Below are 19,335 nucleotides of genomic sequence, written 5' to 3'. Positions count from 1 at the left end.
GGAAAGTGTGATGGGACAGCGTGAGGGGGATTTCACTCAGTGTCTGACCCTGAGTGAGTGTGATGGGACAGTGTGAAGGGGATTTCACTCAGTGTCTAACCCTGGGAAAGTGTGATGGGACAGCGTGAGGGGGATTTCACTCAGTGTCTGACCCCGGGATTGTGTGATGGGACAGTGAGGAATGAGCGTCGCTGTGTCCGACCCTGGGAATGTGTTATGGGACAGCGTGAGGGGGATTTCACTCTGTATCTGACCCTGGGAGAGTGTGATGGGACAGCGTGAGGGGGATTTCACTCTGTGTCCGACCCTGAGAATGTGTTATGGGACAGTGTGAGGGGGATTTCACTCTGTGTCCGACCCTGGGAATGTGTGATGGGACAGCGTGAGCGGGATTTCCCTCAGTGTACGACCCTGGGAGAGTGTGATGGGACAGTGTGAGGGGGATTTCACTCTGTGTCCGACCCTGGGAATGTGTTATGGGACAGTGTGAGGGGGATTTCACTCTGTGTCTGACCCTGAGAGAGTGTGATGGGGCAGTGTGAAGGAGATTTCACTCAGTGCCTAACCCTGGGAAAGTGTGATGGGATAGTGTGAAGGGGATTTCACTCGGTGTCCGACCCTGGGAGAGTGTGATGGGACAGTGGGGAATGAGCTTCGCTGTGTCCGAACCTGGGATTGTGTGATTGGACAGCGTGAAGGGATTTCACTCAGTGTCTGACCCTGGGAGTGTGTGATGGGACAGCGTGAGGGGGATTTCACTCTGTGTCCGACCCTGGGAGAGTGTGATGGGACAGTGTGAGGGGGATTTCAGTCTGTGTCCGACCCTGGGAGAGTGTGATGGGACAGTGTAGAATGAGCTTCGCTGTGTCCGACCCTGGGAGAGTGTGATGGGACAGCGTGGAATGAGCTTCGCTGTGTCCGACCGTGGGAGTGTGTGATGGGACAGCGTGAGGGGGATTTCACTCGGTGTCTGACCCTGGGAGAGTGTGATGGGACAGTGTGAGGGGGATTTCACTGTGTGTCCGACCCTGGGAGAGTGTGATGCGACAGCGTGAGGGGGATTTCACTCTGTGTCCGACCCTGGGAGAGCGTGATGGGACAGTGTGAGGGGGATTTCACTCTGTGTCCGACCCTGCGAATTGTTATGGGACAGTGTGAAGGGGATTTCACTCTGTGTCTAACCCTGGGAAAGTGTGATGGGACAGCGTGAGGGGGATTTCACTCAGTGTCTGACCCTGAGTGAGTGTGATGGGACAGTGTGAAGGGGATTTCACTCAGTGTCTAACCCTGGGAAAGTGTGATGGGACAGCGTGAGGGGGATTTCACTCAGTGTCTGACCCCGGGATTGTGTGATGGGACAGTGAGGAATGAGCGTCGCTGTGTCCGACCCTGGGAATGTGTTATGGGACAGCGTGAGGGGGATTTCACTCTGTATCCGACCCTGGGAGAGTGTGATGGGACAGCGTGAGGGGGATTTCACTCTGTGTCCGACCCTGGGAATGTGTTATGGGACAGCGTGAGGGGGATTTCAGTCTGTGTCCGACCCTGGGAGAGTGTGATGGGACAGTGTGAGGGAGATTTCACACTGTGTCTGACCCTGGGAGAGTGTGATGGGACAGTGTGGAATGAGCTTCGCTGTGTCCGACCCTGGGAGTGTGTCATGGAACAGTGTGAGGGGGATTTCGCTGGTGTATGACCCCGGGATTATGTGATGGGACAGTGTGAAATGAGCTTCGCTGTGTCCGACCCTGGGAGAGTGTGATGGGACAGTGTGAGGGGGATTTCACTCTGTGTCCGACCCTGGGAGAGTGTGATGGGACAGTGTGAGGGGGATTTCGCTGGTGTCTGACCCTGGGATTGTGTGATGGGACAGTGTGGAATGAGCTTCGCTGCGTCCGACCCTGGGAGAGTGTGATGGGACAGCGTGGAATGAGCTTCGCTGTGTCCGACCGTGGGAGTGTGTGATGGGACAGCGTGAGGGGGATTTCACTCGGTGTCTGACCCTGGGAGAGTGTGATGGGACAGTGTGAGGGGGATTTCACTCTGTGTCCGACCCTGGGAGAGTGTGATGCGACAGCGTGAGGGGGATTTCACTCTGTGTCCGACCCTGGGAGAGCGTGATGGGACAGTGTGAGGGGGATTTCACTCTGTGTCCGACCCTGCGAATTGTTATGGGACAGTGTGAAGGGGATTTCACTCTGTGTCTAACCCTGGGAAAGTGTGATGGGACAGCGTGAGGGGGATTTCACTCAGTGTCTGACCCTGAGTGAGTGTGATGGGACAGTGTGAAGGGGATTTCACTCAGTGTCTAACCCTGGGAAAGTGTGATGGGACAGCGTGAGGGGGATTTCACTCAGTGTCTGACCCCGGGATTGTGTGATGGGACAGTGAGGAATGAGCGTCGCTGTGTCCGACCCTGGGAATGTGTTATGGGACAGCGTGAGGGGGATTTCACTCTGTATCCGACCCTGGGAGAGTGTGATGGGACAGCGTGAGGGGGATTTCACTCTGTGTCCGACCCTGAGAATGTGTTATGGGACAGTGTGAGGGGGATTTCACTCTGTGTCCGACCCTGGGAATGTGTGATGGGACAGCGTGAGCGGGATTTCCCTCAGTGTACGACCCTGGGAGAGTGTGATGGGACAGTGTGAGGGGGATTTCACTCTGTGTCCGACCCTGGGAATGTGTTATGGGACAGTGTGAGGGGGATTTCACTCTGTGTCTGACCCTGAGAGAGTGTGATGGGGCAGTGTGAAGGAGATTTCACTCAGTGCCTAACCCTGGGAAAGTGTGATGGGATAGTGTGAAGGGGATTTCACTCGGTGTCCGACCCTGGGAGAGTGTGATGGGACAGTGGGGAATGAACTTCGCTGTGTCCGAACCTGGGATTGTGTGATTGGACAGCGTGAAGGGATTTCACTCAGTGTCTGACCCTGGGAGTGTGTGATGGGACAGCGTGAGGGGGATTTCACTCTGTGTCCGACCCTGGGAGAGTGTGATGGGACAGTGTGAGGGGGATTTCACTCGGTGTCTGACCCTGGGAGAGTGTGATGGGACAGTGTCGAATGAGCTTCGCTGTGTCCGACCCTGGGAGTGTGTGATGGGACAGCGTGAGGGGGATTTCACTCGGTGTCCGACCCTGAGAAAGTGTGATGGGACAGTGTGGAATGAGCTTCGCTGTGTCCGACCCTGGGAGTGTGTGATGGGACAGCGTGACGGGGATTTCACTCGGTGTCCGACCCTGGGAAAGTGTGATGGGACAGTGTGGAATGAGCTTCGCTGTGTCCGACCCTGGGAGTGTGTGATGGGACAGCGTGACGGGGATTTCACTCGGTGTCCGACCCTGGGAAAGTGTGATGGGACAGTGTGAAGGGGATTTCGCTGGTGTCTGACCCTGGGATTGTGTGATGGAGTCGTGTGGAATGAGCTTCGCTGTGTCTGACCCTGGGAAAGTATGATGGGACAGTGTGAAGGGGATTTCACTCGGTGTCTGACCCCGGGAGTGTGTGATGGCACAGCGTGAGGGGTTTTCACTCTGTGTCCGACCCTGGGAGAGTGTGATGGGACAGTGTGGAATGAGCTTCGCTGTGTCCGACCCTGGGAATGTGTGATGGGACAGCGTGAGGGGGATTTCACTCTGTGTCCGACACTGGGAGAGTGTGATGGGACAGTGTGGGGGGATTTCACTCTGTGTCCGACCCTGGGAGAGTGTGATGGGACAGTGTGAGGGGGATTTCACTCTGTGTCTGACTCCGGGATTGTGTGATGGGACAGCGTGAAGGGGATTTCACTCTGTGTCTGACCCTGAGAGAGTGTGATGGGGCAGTGTGAAGGAGATTTCACTCAGTGTCTAACCCTGGGAAAGTGTGATGGGACAGTGTGAAGGGGATTTCACTCGGTGGCTGACCCTGGGAGTGTGTGATGGGACAGTGTGAGGGGGATTTCACTCGGTGTCTGACCCTGGGAGAGTGTGATCGAACAGCGTGAGGGGGATTTCACTCTGTGTCCGACCCTGGGAGAGTGTGATGGGACAGTGTGAGGGGGATTTCACTCGGTGTCTGACCCTGGGAGAGTGTGATGGGACAGTGTGAGGGGGATTTCACTCGGTGTCTGACCCTGGGAGAGTGTGATGGGACAGTGTGAAGGGGATTTCACTCGGTGTCTGACCCCGGGAGTGTGTGATGGGAGAGCGTGAGGGGTTTTCACTCTGTGTCCGACCCTGGGAGAGTGTGATGGGACAGTGTGGAATGAGCTTCGCTGTGTCCGACCCTGGGAATGTGTGATGGGACAGCGTGAGGGGGATTTCACTCTGTGTCCGACACTGGGAGAGTGTGATGGGACAGTGTGGGGGGATTTCACTCTGTGTCCGACCCTGGGAGAGTGTGATGGGACAGTGTGAGGGGGATTTCACTCTGTGTCTGACTCCGGGATTGTGTGATGGGACAGCGTGAAGGGGATTTCACTCTGTGTCTGACCCTGAGAGAGTGTGATGGGGCAGTGTGAAGGAGATTTCACTCAGTGTCTAACCCTGGGAAAGTGTGATGGGACAGTGTGAAGGGGATTTCACTCGGTGTCTGACCCTGGGAGTGTGTGATGGGACAGTGTGAGGGGGATTTCACTCGGTGTCTGACCCTGGGAGAGTGTGATCGAACAGCGTGAGGGGGATTTCACTCGGTGTCTGACCCTGGGAGAGTGTGATGGGACAGTGTGAGGGGGATTTCACTCGGTGTCTGACCCTGGGAGAGTGTGATGGGACAGTGTGAGGGGGATTTCACTCGGTGTCTGACCCTGGGAGAGTGTGATGGGACAGTGTGAGGGGGATTTCACTCGGTGTCTGACCCCGGGAGTGTGTGATGGGAGAGCGTGAGGGGGTTTTCACTCTGTGTCCGACCCTGGGAGAGTGTGATGGGACAGTGTGGAATGAGCTTCGCTGTGTCCGACCCTGGGAATGTGTGATGGGACAGCGTGAGGGGGATTTCACTCTGTGTCCGACACTGGGAGAGTGTGATGGGACAGTGTGGGGGGATTTCACTCTGTGTCCGACCCTGGAAGAGTGTGATGGGACAGTGTGAGGGGGATTTCACTCTGTGTCTGACCCTGGGAGAGTGTGATGGGACAGCGTGAGGGGGATTTCACTCTGTGTCTGACTCCGGGATTGTGTGATGGTACAGCGTGAAGGGGATTTCACTCTGTGTCTGACCCTGAGAGAGTGTGATGGGGCAGTGTGAAGGAGATTTCACTCAGTGTCTAACCCTGGGAAAGTGTGATGGGACAGTGTGAAGGGGATTTCACTCGGTGTCTGACCCTGGGAGTGTGTGATGGGACAGTGTGAGGGGGATTTCACTCGGTGTCTGACCCTGGGAGAGTGTGATCGAACAGCGTGAGGGGGATTTCACTCTGTGTCCGACCCTGGGAGAGTGTGATGGGACAGCGTGAGGGGGATTTCACTCTGTGTCTGACTCCGGGATTGTGTGATGGGACAGCGTGAAGGGGATTTCACTCTGTGTCTGACCCTGAGAGAGTGTGATGGGGCAGTGTGAAGGAGATTTCACTCAGTGTCTAACCCTGGGAAAGTGTGATGGGACAGTGTGAAGGGGATTTCACTCGGTGTCTGACCCTGGGAGTGTGTGATGGGACAGCGTGAGGGGGATTTCACTCGGTGTCTGACCCTGGGAGAGTGTGATGGGACAGCGTGAGGGGGATTTCACTCTGTGTCCGACCCTGGGAGTGTGTGATGGGACAGTGTGAGGGGGATTTCACTCGGTGTCTGACCCTGGGAGAGTGTGATGGGACAGTGTGAAGGGGATTTCACTCGGTGTCTGACCCTGGGAGAGTGTGATGGGACAGTGTGAGGGGGATTTCACTCGGTGTCTGACCCTGGGAGTGTGTGATGGGACAGCGTGAGGGGGATTTCACTCTGTGTCCGACCCTGGGAGTGTGTGATGGGACAGTGTGAGGGGGATTTCACTCGGTGTCTGACCCTGGGAGAGTGTGATGGGACAGTGTGAGGGGGATTTCACTCGGTGTCTGACCCTGGGAGAGTGTGATGGGACAGTGTGAGGGGGATTTCACTCGGTGTCTGACCCTGGGAGTGTGTGATGGGACAGCGTGAGGGGGATTTCACTCTGTGTCCGACCCTGGGAGTGTGTGATGGGACAGTGTGAGGGGGATTTCACTCGGTGTCTGACCCTGGGAGAGTGTGATGGGACAGTGTGCTGCCCTCTCCCGGACGGAGACACCATCTTAATACAATACAAATTGTTTTGGCAGTGGTACTGGGTGTACCAGCAAAAGGTTTCGAGCTTTGAAGCTTGTTCAAAGTCTGTCCGGGTCAGACCTGTGCAGAGGACTGTCTCGCCCCTTCCCCCCAATTCCTCCACACCCCTGCCTGGACTGTCCCAGTACAGCCACGTCGATGCCATGGCTGGGCAAGCTGACCGGCGCCCCTACTTCCCCCGGTGGCTCAAGAAGAGCCTGTCCTGGGCCCAGCGAGTGAGCATGATGCCCAAGAAAGTGGAGCCACTGCTTTTACTGAGGAGTTTGTGAGGATTCGACGTGACGTCTAAAACTCTGACAAACCAGTGAAGGTGTGTCGTGGAGAGAATCTTGACTGACCGCGTCACATCCTTGAACGGAAAATCCGACAAGATGTCGTGGATACGGCCCAGTCCATCACGGGTAAAGCCCTCCCCCGCCACTGAGCACACCTACCTGAAATGCTGTTGTAGGAAAGCAGTAACCGCCACCTCTCAGGTCTTGCTCTCTCCTTGCTGCTGCCATCCAAAAAATGATATAGGGGCCTCGGGGCCCACACCACCAGGGTCAGGAGTAGTTATTACCACTCAGCCATCAAAGGGGATAACTTCACTGGCCCCATCATTGAAATGTTCCCACAATCTGTGGACACCCTTTCAAGGACTCTTCACCTCATGTTCCCCGTACACCACTGCCTATTTATTTATCATTATTCCTTTTTTATTGTATTTGCACAGTTGGTTGTTTTGCACACTGGCTGAAAGCCCAAATTGGTGCGGTCTTTTATTGATTCTATTAGGGATATTATTCTATATGGACATTGAGTATGCCCACAAGAAAATGAATCTTAGGGTTGCATGTGGTGACGTGTATGTGCTTCATAATAATAAATTTGCTCTCAACTTTGAAATCCCACACATCCCCCCTGACCGTCGGTAATTTTGACTGGTGCCCCACAGAAGGTATCCTATCCAGATGCGTGCGTTTCGGTGATGGAGTTGAGTGAAGATATTCCCTTTGGTTCAAGAGACTGCAACTGTTCCTGAACGAGTGAAATCTGTATTCAGATGGCAGTTCTCCGTTTAAACGGGATCCTTTCCCACAACTATTGAAAAACCGGTAGAATTACGGCCATTGGACCCTAAGCGTCTGCGGGCAGGCTTTTCCACCACTCGGCTGGCCTCATCCCACAGGAGGAGGTCTGGCGTTGCATTCTCTCTGGTCGGTCTCTCTGTGTGTTGGCGGCAGCTATCAGACTCTAAATCAGGTTTGTTATTCCTGACATACAGTGCTGTGCCAATGTCCTAGGCACACAAACATATAGCAAGGATGCCTAAGACTTTGGATAGTATGTATTTGTCGATGTGGAGTGGAGAGTGAGTCTGTAAATCTGGCAGGAGCAAAGGACGTTGGGAATGGCGAGGGGTGGCAGAGAAGCGGTTTCTAGGGCTGGGGGTGGCGTGGTTGCAGTCACACCCAGCTCTGAGGCACCAAGCAAGGTCATCTGAATCCAAGCAATTGGCTTAATGAATATTACAGAATTTCTCCCTGGTGGTCCTGGTCCCGCTCCCCTCCTCTTTTCCCAACTATGACTCTCCTCTCCCTGCCCCCTTCCCACTCTCAGTCTACAACAGAGACCCGTATCAGAATCAGGTTTATCGTCACTCACATGTGTCATGAAATGCGTTGTTTTTTTTTTTGTGGCAGCAGTACAGTGCGATACGTAAAATTACTGCAGTATTCTGCAAAAATCTTAGGCACCCTAGCTCTGTAAATGTGCCTCAGACTTTGGCGCTCACTCCTGCTCCCTGACACTCACAGACCACTGACACACAGCTAGTGTCTTCCACAGTGAAGACAGATGCAAAGTACCCATTGTGTTTATCTGTCATTTCTTTGTCCCACATTACTACCTCACCAGCATCATTTTCCAGTGCTCCAATATCAACTCTCGCCTCCCTTTTACTCTTTATATAACTGGAAAAACTTTTAGTATCCTGCTTTATACTATTGGCTAGTCTGCCCTCATATTTCATCTTTTCTGATAGCTTTTTCAGTTTCCTTTTGTTGGATTTTAAAATCTTCCTAATCATCCAACTTCCCACTTACTTTTTATACTTTATATGCCCTTTCCTGGGCTTTTATGCAGCCCTTGACTTCCCTTGTTAGCCTCTGTTGTCTATCCCTGCCATTTGAGAACAACTTCTTCTGTGGAACATATCTATCCTGCACATTGTGAACTATTCCCAGAAACTTTGGCCATCTCTACTCTGCCGTCATCCCTGCCAGTATCCTCCTCCAATCCACCTGGACAAGCTCCTCTCTCAAGCCTCTGTAATCCCCTTTATTCCATTGTGATACTGATTCATGTGATTTATGCTTCTCCATCTCAAATTGCAGTATGAATTTATAACCCTGGTCCCCGCCCCACTGTATCAGTTTAAATACTCCCAATAGCGCTAGTCAATTTGCCCGCAAGATTATTGCAGAGAGCAACCCGTCCTTTTTGTACAGGTCACACCTGCCCCAAAAGTTGTCCCAATGATCCAGAAATCTGTACCCCTGCCCCGTGCCCCATCTCTCAGCCACGCATTTATCCTCCACCTCATTCTATTCCTATCCTCAGTGTCGCGGGGCACCGGCAGCAATCCCGATATTACTCACCTTGAGGCCCTGCTTCTCAGATTCCTTCCGAAATCTCCGTATTATTTTTCTCAGGATCTCCTCCGTTTCCAGCGTCGGCAGATTTTCTCCTGTTTTGACGTTTCGGGATGAGGCCTTTGAGCAGGACGGGAAAGGGAAGGGGAAGAAACCTGTTTAAGGGGGTAGGGGTCGCGCGTGGAAGAAGGGGAAGGGAGTAGAAGCCAGAAGGGGATAGCTGTCCGGTGAAGGGGGGAGGGTGGGCTGGTGGTGGAAGTAGGTACGTGGGTCAGGGAGGATGAAGCAGCAGCTGGGAGCTGAAAGGAGGCAATGGAAAAGGGAGTCCGGAACGTAGGCGCATTTTCCACCAGTACTTGCCGCCAAATCATGAATGTAGATTGAAGACAGCTAACCTACACAGTGATCTCGGTGGTACCCAACTGCTTACTGATACACAGGCACTGAGGAGCTGCCAGTCGAGTGTGCTGTATTGTCCGGGGCAGTGTCTAACTCTCAGGGCTATTTGAGCCGCACGGCACGCCGTACAGAGAATTTCAGCATCCTGCCCTGTGGGCGGGAGGGATGTTTGATGATGTTGGGGCAGTTGGTTCCTTACTGCAGGGCGCCGACGCAAGTTACAGCGCTGTTGATAGGGCCTTTTCATTTCAGCTCCAGGGCAATGCTTCTCCCCGGCTGCTGAATGGTGGGTGGCCTGACCGCTCTTGGATTATTGTGAGCAGGTTCGGCCCTGAGCTCGGGGAGGGTTTGTGCTGGCATTGGAGAGGACCCAGACCAGAGGAGGTTCATGAATGACGCCACGAATGAAAGGGTTGATGAAAGGAACACAGCCAGAGGTCGTGGTACACCAACGGCGTAGGCAGGAAAAGGGAAGAGGTCCTGAAAAAAGTCTGCAGGGAGTTAGGAAAGAAGGTGAGAAGCAGGATCTCAAAGATAGCAATCTCGAGATTACCGCCTGTGCCACGCAACAGTGAGTATAGGAGTAGAATGAGGTGGAAGATAAATGCGTGGCTGAGGGACTGGAGCAGGGTGCAGGAATTCAGATTTCTGGATCATTGGGACCTCCTTTGGGGCAGGTGTGACCTATACAATAAGGACGGGTTGCACTTGAATCCGAGGGGGACCAATATCCTGGCGGAAAGGTTTACTAAGGCTACTGGGGAGAGGTTAAACTAGAATTGCTGGGAGGTGGGGTGGGAACCGAACTGAAGTGACGGAGGAAAGGGAGGTTGGCTCAGAAATAGTGAAAGCTTGGAGACAGTGCGAGAAGGAGGATAGGCAGGTGATCGAGAAGGGACGCGCTCAGACCGGTCGTTTGAGATGTGTCTATTTTAATTCAAGGAATATTATGAACAAAGTGGATGAGCTTAGAGCATGGATCAGTACTTGGAGCTATGATGCTGTGGCCATTACAGAGACTTGGATGGCTCAGGGGCAGGAATGGCTACTTAGAGTGCCAGGCTTTAGATGTTTCAGAAAGGACAGGGAGGGAGGTAAATGAGGTGGAGGCGTGGCCCTGTTGATCAGAGATAATCGTGTTACAGCTGCAGAAAAGGAGGAAGACATGGAAGGATTGTCTACGGAGTCTCTGTGGGTGGAAGTTAGGAACAGGAAGGGGTCAATAAATCTACTGGGTGTTTTTTAAAGACCATCTAATAGTAACAAGGACATCGAGGAGCAGATTGGGAGACAGATTCTGGAATGGAGTAATAATAACAGTATTGTTGTGGTGGGAGATTTTAATTTCCCAAATATTGATCGGCATTTCCCTAGAGTGAGAAGTTTAGATGGGGTAGAGTTTGTTAGGTGTGTTCAGGAAGGTTTCTTGACACAATATGTAAATAGGTCTACAAGAGGAGTGGCTGTACTTGATCTAGTATTGGGAAATGAACTTAGTCAGGTGTCAGGTCTCTCAGTGGGAGATCATTTTGGAGATAATGATCACAATTCTATCTCTTTGCTATAGCATTGGAGATGGATAGGGACAGACGCGTTTGGGAAACGTTTAATTGGAGTAAGAGTAAATACGAGGCTATCAGGCAGGAACTTAGAAGCATAGATTGGAAACAGATGTTCTCAGGGAAACGTACGGAAGAGATGTGGCAAATAATCAGGGGATATTTGCGTGGGGTTCTGAATAGGTACATTCCAATGAGACATGGAAAGGACGGTAGGGGTACAAGATCCGTGGTGGACAAAGGCTGTTGTAAATCTAGTCAAGAAGAAAAGAAGAGCTTACAAAAGATTTAGAAACTAGCGAATGATAGAGATCTAGACTAATATAAGGCTAGCAGGAACAAGCTTAAGAATGAAATTAAGAGAGCCAGAAGGGTCCATGAGAAGGCCTTGGCGGACAGGATTACGGAAAACCTCAAGGCATTCGACAGGTTTGCGAACAGGAAGAGGATAAGACGTGAGAGAATAGGGCCAATCAAGTGTGACAATGGAAAAGTGTGGATGGAAACGGAGGAAATAGCGGAGGTAATTAATGAATACTTTACTTCAGTGTTCACTACGGAAAAGGATCTTGGAGTTTGTAGGGAAGACTTACAGCGGATTTAAAAGCTTGAGCATGTAGATATTTAGGAAGAGGATGTGCAGCTTTTGGAAAGCATCAAGTTGGATAAGTCGCCGGCAACGGATGAGATGTACCCCAGGCTACTGTGGGAGGCGAGGATGGAGATTGATGAGCCTCTGCCGATGATCTTTGCATCATCAATGGGGACGGGAGAGGTTCCGGAGGATTGGAGGGTTGCGGATGTTGCTTCATTATTCAAGAAAGGGAATAGAAATAGCTTAGGAAGTTATAGACCAGTGAGTCTGAATTCAGTGGTTAGTAAGTTGATGGAGAAGATCCTGAGAGGCAGGATTTATACTTGTGACAGGATTTGGAGAGGCATAAAATGATTAGGAATAGTCAGCATGGCTTTGTCAAAGGCAGGTCGTGCCTTATGAGTTCGATTGAATTTTTTGAGGATGTGACTAAACACATTGATGAAGGTAGAGTCATAGATGTAGTGTATATGGATTTCAGCAAGGCATTTGATAAGGTACCCCATGCAAGGCTTATTGAGAAAGTAAGGAGGCATGGGATCCAAGGGGACCTTGCTTTGTAGATCCAGAACTGGCTTGCCCACAGAAGACAAAGAGTGGTTGGAGATGGGTCATATTCTGCATGGAGGTCGGTGACCAGTGGTGTGCCTCAGGGATCTGTTCTGGGATCCCTACTCTTCGTGATTTTTATAAATGACCTGGATGAAGAAGTGGAGGGATGGATTGGTAAATTCGCTGATAACACAAAAGTTGGAGGTGTTGTGGATAGTATGGAGGGCTGTCAGAGTTTACAGCAGGACATTGATAGGATGCCAAAATGGGCTGAGAAGTGGCAGATGGAGTTCAACCCAGATAAGTGTGAAGTGGTTCATTTTGGTAGGTCAAATATGATGACAGAATATAGTATTAGTGGCAAGACTCTTGGCAGTGTAGAGGATCAGAGGGATCTTGGGATCCGAGTCCATAGGACACTCAAAGCAGCTACGCAGGTTGACTCTGTGGTTAAGAAGGCATACGGTGCATTCATCAATCGTGGGATTGAGTTTAGGAGCCGAGAGGTAATGTTGCAGCTATGTAAGGCCCTGGTCAGACCGCATTTGGAGTACTGTGCTCATTTCTGGTCGACTCATTATAAGAAGGACGTGGAAACCATAGAAATGGTGTAGAGGAAATTTCCAAGGATGTTGCCTGGATTAAGGAGCTTGCCTTATGGGAATAGGTTGAGTGAACTCGGCCTTTTTTCCTTGGAGCGACGGAGGGTGAGAGGTGACCCAATGGAGGTGTACAAGATGATGAGAGGCATTGATTTTGTGGATAGTTAGACGCTTTCCCCCATGGCTAGCACGAGAGGGCATAGCTTTAAGGTGCTTGGAAGTAGGTACAAAGGAGATGTCGGGATATTTTTTTTTTACGCAGAGTAGTGAGTGCGTGGAATGGGCTGCCGGCGACGGTGGTGGAGGCGGAAACGGTAGGGTCTTTTAAGAGACTCCTGGATGGCTACATGGAGCTTAGAAAAATAGAGGGCTATGGGTAAAGACCTGATGCTTCTAAGCACATGTTCGGCACAGCTTTGTGGGTTGAAGGGCCTGTGTTGTGCTGTATGAATTCAATGTTCCTATGTTTTCTATGTATGAGGATTGTTTGACGGCTCTGGGCCTGGAGCTTGGAAGGATGAGGAACTTGACTCAATCCCATGGAATATTATAAGGCCCAGACAGAGTGAACGTGTAATGACAAGATGAAGGGTCTCGTCCCGAAACCTCCACTGTTAACTCTTTTCCGTAGACGCTGCCTGGCCTGCAGAGTTCCTCTGGCATTATGTGTGTGTGTGTGTGTGTGTGTGTGTGTGTGTGCGTGTGTGTGTCTGTGTGTCTCTCTCTCTGAGTTGCAGCATCTGGAGATTTTCTCTTGAACGCGGAGAGAACGTTCCCCGACAGAGGGTGACTCTGGATACCAGAGGGCACAGTCTCGGGATAGAAGGAAGTCCCTCTAGAGCAGAGATGAGGAGGAATTTCTACAGCTTAGACGGTGGTGAATCTGTGGAATTCATTGTCACAGGTGGCTATGGAGGCCACGTCATTGGGTATATTTAACGTGTAAAGAGCCTACTCAGACATTCCTCCGTCCTTTACTCCATTCATCTCAAAATTATGCCCCCTTGGCATTCGCCACTTACGCCCTGGGGCAAAGCGGGTTCACTTCCGGGTTACACTACCCTCAGAGTCTTACACCGCCTGTACCTCTTGTACGTAATACGGTGGCCGCGGAGTGAACATAGAACATAGAATAGTACAGCACAGTACAGACCCTTCGGCAAACAATGTTGTGCCGACCCTCAAATCCTGCCTCCCACATAAGCCCCCACCTTAGATTACTCCATATACCTGTCTAGTAGTCTCTTAAACTTAACTAGTGTATCAGCCTCCACCACTGACTCAGGCAGTGCATTCCACGCACCAACCACTCTCTGAGTAAAAAACCTTCCTCTAATATCCCCCTTGAACTTCCCACCCCTTACCTTAAAGCCATGTCCTCTTGTATTGAGCAGTGGTGCCCTGGGGAAGAGGCGGTGGCTATCCACTCTATCTATTCCTCTTATTATCTTATACACCTCTATCATGTCTCCTCTCATCCTCCTTCTCTCCAAAGAGTAAAGCCCTAGCTCCTTAATCTCTGATCATAATGCCTGCTTTCTAAACCAGGAGCATCCTGGTAAATCTCCTCTGTACCCTTTCCAATACTTCATCAGCCTTCCTATAGTGAGGTGACCAGAACTGGACACAATACTCCAAGTGTGGCCTAACCAGAGTTTTATAGAGATGCGTCATTACATCGCGACTCTTAAACTCTATCCCTCGACTTATGAAAGCTGACTCCCCATAAGCTTTCTTAACTACCCTATCGACCTGTGAGGCAACTTTCAGGGATCTGTGGACATGTACCCTGAGATCCCTTTGCTCCTTCACACTACCAAGTATCCTGCTATTTACTTTGTACACTGCCTTGGAGTTTGTCCTTCCAAAGTGTACCACCTCACACTTCTCCGGGTTGAACTCCATCTGCCACTTCTCAGCCCACTTCTGCATCCTATCAATGTCTCTCTGCAATTTTTGACAATTCTCTACACTATCTACAACACCACCAACCTTTGTGTTGTCTGCAAACTTGCCAACCCACTCTTCTACCCCGACATCCAGGTCGTCAATAAAAATCACGAAAAGTAGAGGTCCCAGAACAGATCCTTGTGGGACACCGCTAGTCACAATCCTCCAATCCGAATGTACTCCCTCCACCACCACCCTCTGCCTTCTGCAGGCAAAGCACTTCTGAATCCACCTGGCCAAATTTCCCTGGATCCCATGCCTTCTAACTTTCTGAATAAGACTACCGTGTGGAAACTTGTCAAATGCCTTACTAAAATCCATATAGATCACATTCACTGCACTACCCTCATCTATATGCCTGGTCACCTCCTCAAAGAACTCTATCAGGCTTGTGAGACACGATCTGCCCTTCACAAAGCCATGCTGACTGTCCCTGATCAGACCACGATTCTCTAAATGCCTATAGATCCTATCTCTAAGAATCTTTTCCAACAGCTTTCCCACCACAGACGTAAGTCTCACTGGTCTATAATTACCCGGACTATCCCTACTACTTTTTTTGAACAAGGGAACAACATTCGCCTCCCTCCACTGCTCCGGTACCATTCCCGTGGACAACGAGGACATAAAGATCCTAGCCAGAGGCTCAGCAATCTCTTCCCTCGCCTTGTGGAGCAGCCTGGGGAATATTCCGTCAGGCCCCGGGTACTTATCTGTCCTAATGTATTTTAACAACTCCAACACCTCCTCTCCCTTAATATCAACATGCTCCAGAACATCAACCTCACTCATATTGTCCGCACCATCATCAAGTTCCCTCTCATTGGTGAATACCGAAGAGAAGTATTCATTGAGGACCTCGCTCACTTCCACAGCCTCCAGGCATATCTTCCCACCTTTATCTCTAATCGGTTCTACCTTCACTCCTGTCATCCTTTTTTTCTTCACATAATTGAAGAATGCTTTGGGGTTTTCCTTTACCCTACTCGCAGAGGCCTTCTCATGCCCCTTCTTGCTCTTCTCAGCCCCTTCTTAAGCTCCTTTCTTGCTTCCCCATATTCCTCAATAGACCCATCTGATCCTGGCTTCCTAAACCTCATATATTCTGCCTTCTTCCTCCTGACTAGATTTTCCACCTCACTTGTCACCCATGGTTCCTTCACCCTACCATTCTTTATCTTCCTCACCGGGACAAATTTATCCCTTACATCCCGCAAAAGACCTCTAAACATCGACCACATGTCCATAGTACATTTCCCTGCAAAAACATCATCTCAATTCACACCCGCGAGTTCTAACCTTATAGCCTCATAATTTGCCTTTCCCCAATTAAAAAAAATCTTGCCCTCTTTGATTCGATCCTTTTCCATGATAATTATAAAGGGCAGGGAGCGGTGGTCACTGCCCCCCAGATGCTCACCCACTGAGAGATTTGTGACCTGACCCGGTTCATTACCTAGTACTAGATCTAGTATGGCATTCCCCCGGTCGGCCTGTGCACATACATAGAAACGTAGAAACATAGAAAATAGGTGCAGGAGTAGGCCATTCGGCCCTTCGAGCCTGCACCGCCATTTATTATGATCATGGCTGATCATCCAACTCAGAACCCTGCCCCAGCCTTCCCTCCATACCCCCTGATCCCCGTAGCCACAAGGGCCATATCTAACTCCCTCTTAAATATAGCCAATGAACTGGCCTCAACTGTTTCCTGTGGCAGAGAATTCCACAGATTCACCACTCTCTGTGTGAAGAAGTTTTTCCTAATCTCAGTCCTAAAAGGCATCCCCTTTATCCTCAAACTGTGACCCCTCGTTCTGGACTTCCCCAACATCGGGAACAATCTTCCTGCATCTAGCCTGTCCAATCCCTTTAGGATTTTATACGTTTCAATCAGATCCCCCCTCAATCTTCTAAATTCCAACGAGTACAAGCCCGGTTCATCCAGTCTTTCTTCATATGAAAGTCCTGCCATCCCAGGAATCAATCTGGTGAACCTTCTTTGTACTCCCTCTATGGCAAAGATGTCTTTCCTCAGATTAGGGGACCAAAACTGCACACAATACTCCAGGTGTGGTCTCACCAAGGCCTTGTACAACTGCAGTAGTACCTCCCTGCTCCTGTACTCGAATCCCCTCGCTATAAATGCCAGCATATCATACGCCTTTTTCACCGCCTGCTGTACCTGCATGCCCACTTTCAATGACTGGTGTATAATGACACCCAGGTCTCGTTGCACCTCCCCTTTTCCTAATCGGCCACCATTCAGATAATAATCTGTTTTCCTATTTTTGCCACCAAAGTGGATAACTTCACATTTATCCACATTAAATTGCATCTGCCATGAATTTGCCCACTCTCCCAACCTATCCAAGTCACTCTGCATCCTCTTAGCATCCTCCTCACAGCAAAAACTGCCAGCCAGCTTCGTGTCATCCGCAAACTTGGAGATGCTGCATTTAATTCCCTCATCCAAGTCATTAATATAAACAACTGGGGTCCCAGCACTGAGCCTTGCGGTACCCCACTAGTCACCGCCTGTGACAGGAATCCATCTTGGACACACTTAACAAATTCTGCCCCATCTAAACCCTTGGAACTATTCAGGTGCCAATCAATATTAGGGAAGTTAAAGTCACCCATGATAACATCCCTGTTATTTTTGCACGTTTCAAAAATCTGCCTCCCAATCTGCTCCTCGGTATCTCTGCTGCTCTGTCCGTGGCCTTCGGCTGCTGTAACCCAGCTACTTCCAGACTCGACTTGCGCGTTTTGAGATTCCCATCTGTGCGCGACTTGAGGAAATGCGTGGTTATTTGAGTTACAGTCGACTTCTTGTCAGATTCAACCAGTCTGGACACTTTCTGACCTCTCTCAGTACCAAGGCGTCTTCACTCACAGAGCTGTCGTCGACTGGCTGATATCGCCCCCCCCCACCCCGTATTCTATATGGGCTATGGACCGCTGTGGGTGAAGATCGTAGGAGATAATCGTTTTCTGAGATACACAACTCACGGCGCCTGGCACTAAACCAACGTCCCAGTCGAAGCCACTTAGATCACATTTCTTCCCCCTTCTAATCTTTGTTCTGAACACCCGCCCCGCTTCGACTATGCCTGCATGCTTTTACCCAGGGAGTAGCTGCTGATTGGGTGTTTGCATTAAACAGCATGTTTAGCGGGGTACCTAACAGAGTGCCCACTGACTGTATTACCTTGTGTTCCAGCAGATCTGATCGGCGCAGGGAACGATGTATATGAGACCGCTCTGTGGCAAGCGTTATCTGAAGGTGCTCATCCCCCTGCTGGTGACCCCTTGCCTGATAAAGCTGACGCTGGTCTGGATGAACGGGGACTCGTCGGCCCTCTGCCCCTCGCGGTTCAACGCCACAGACATTCTGATGCAGCCCGACAGCCGCTGCGACCGCGACAGCCCGTTCCTCGTCCTATTGGTCACCAGCTCCCCGGAGCAGTTCCAGGAGCGCTCGGTTATCCGCCGGACCTGGGGGAGCGAGCGGCGGACGGCGGGGACAGGCAGGTCGGTCACCTACTTCCTTCTGGGGCGCGGGCGAGAGAGGCAGGAGAGCATCCGGCGGGAGGGCGAGGTGTACGGTGACATCATCCAGGGAGATTTCGACGACACCTACTACAACCTGACCTGCAAGGTCCTCCTGGGCCTCCAGTGGCTCTGTAACTCCTGCCCCTCCGCCACGTTCGTGATGAAGACCGATACCGACATGTTCGTCAACACCGACTATCTGCTGGAGCTCCTGTCCCGGGAGCCCCGCCGGCGTAACCTCTTCACCGGGTCATTATGGACCATTCGTGGCCCATCCGCAACATATTCTCAAAGTGGCACGTGAGTCCGGCGGAGTACCCGATGCAAATGTACCCACCCTACTGTTCCGGCACCGGATACGTGCTCTCCACCGACCTGGCCTGTCGCGTGTGGAACACCTCCCGGGCAGTGCCCCTCTTTAAACTGGAGGACGTCTACGTGGGTCTGTGCCTGGCCGAGCTAAAGGTGAAGCCGCTGGACATACACGACCGCCCCGTCTTCCACAACTACAGGGTACCGTTCTCCATCTGCTCCTACCGGCAGCTAGTCACCTCCCACCAGGTCACATCGACTGAGCAAGGGGACTACTGGAGACAGCTGCAGGCCTCTGGCAATGTGAAATGCCCAAGTGACCAGCGAGGAAACTGATGTCTCTTAGCCCTATCAAGGGTATTTTTAACCCCTTGGTGAAAATCATGGTACAGACTGGGAAAATTGATCTTTCATGCAGCAAATGAAACAGATCTACAGAGAACCGGCGAGCTTAGCGATGAAAGAAACCTCCCCCCCCACTCCCCCATGCTGCTTTGATCTGTAAAACAGAGTGTATATCCTGATTGTCTCTGGAAAAAAATTGTGAAAAATAAAAGACTGTAAACAAGATTTGAAAAGGTTCCTTCGCTAGGTTTTAAGTTTCATGGTTTCAAGTTTTCCCAAGAACTCTATGTTCCCAGGGTTTTCTTTCTCCGATCGATTCCAAAGCTTAATGTGTTTAGGGTTTTTTTCAATGTTCTCCCGCACTTGGACTCCCAAGCCTCCCTCTCGGCCCCACCCGAGATTTCTTGATCTGTATGTTGGCGTTCCCAGGCCGCTTAGGATTCCCCGGTCTCTCAGTCTGTTGGGGTTCCCAGGCCCCATCAGGATCCCCCGGTCTCTCAGTCTGTTGGGGTTCCCAGGCCCCTCAGGATCCCCCGGTCTCTCAGTCTGT

At 51.1% G+C, this 19,335-nt stretch overlaps 1 protein-coding gene across 1 annotated transcript in view; it reads left to right on the top strand.

The window, feature by feature from the left end:
* Positions 1-18,902, top strand: part of LOC134339943 (beta-1,3-galactosyltransferase 5-like) — a 46,044-nt gene extending 27,142 nt beyond the window's left edge. Inside the window, 2 exon segments of the mRNA XM_063036739.1 lie at positions 17,800-18,376; positions 18,379-18,902. Coding sequence (XP_062892809.1) covers positions 17,821-18,376; positions 18,379-18,776 — 954 coding nt within the window. The 5' untranslated portion in view covers positions 17,800-17,820 and the 3' untranslated portion in view covers positions 18,777-18,902.
* Positions 18,903-19,335: the final 433 nt, after the last annotated feature.

The sequence above is a fragment of the Mobula hypostoma genome, chromosome 31 (genome assembly GCF_963921235.1).
Source record: "Mobula hypostoma chromosome 31, sMobHyp1.1, whole genome shotgun sequence".
In the NCBI taxonomy this organism is placed as follows: Eukaryota; Metazoa; Chordata; class Chondrichthyes; order Myliobatiformes; family Myliobatidae; genus Mobula; species Mobula hypostoma.
Note: the sequence above shows the minus strand (reverse complement) of the source record. Positions and strands in the feature narration are given on the sequence as shown.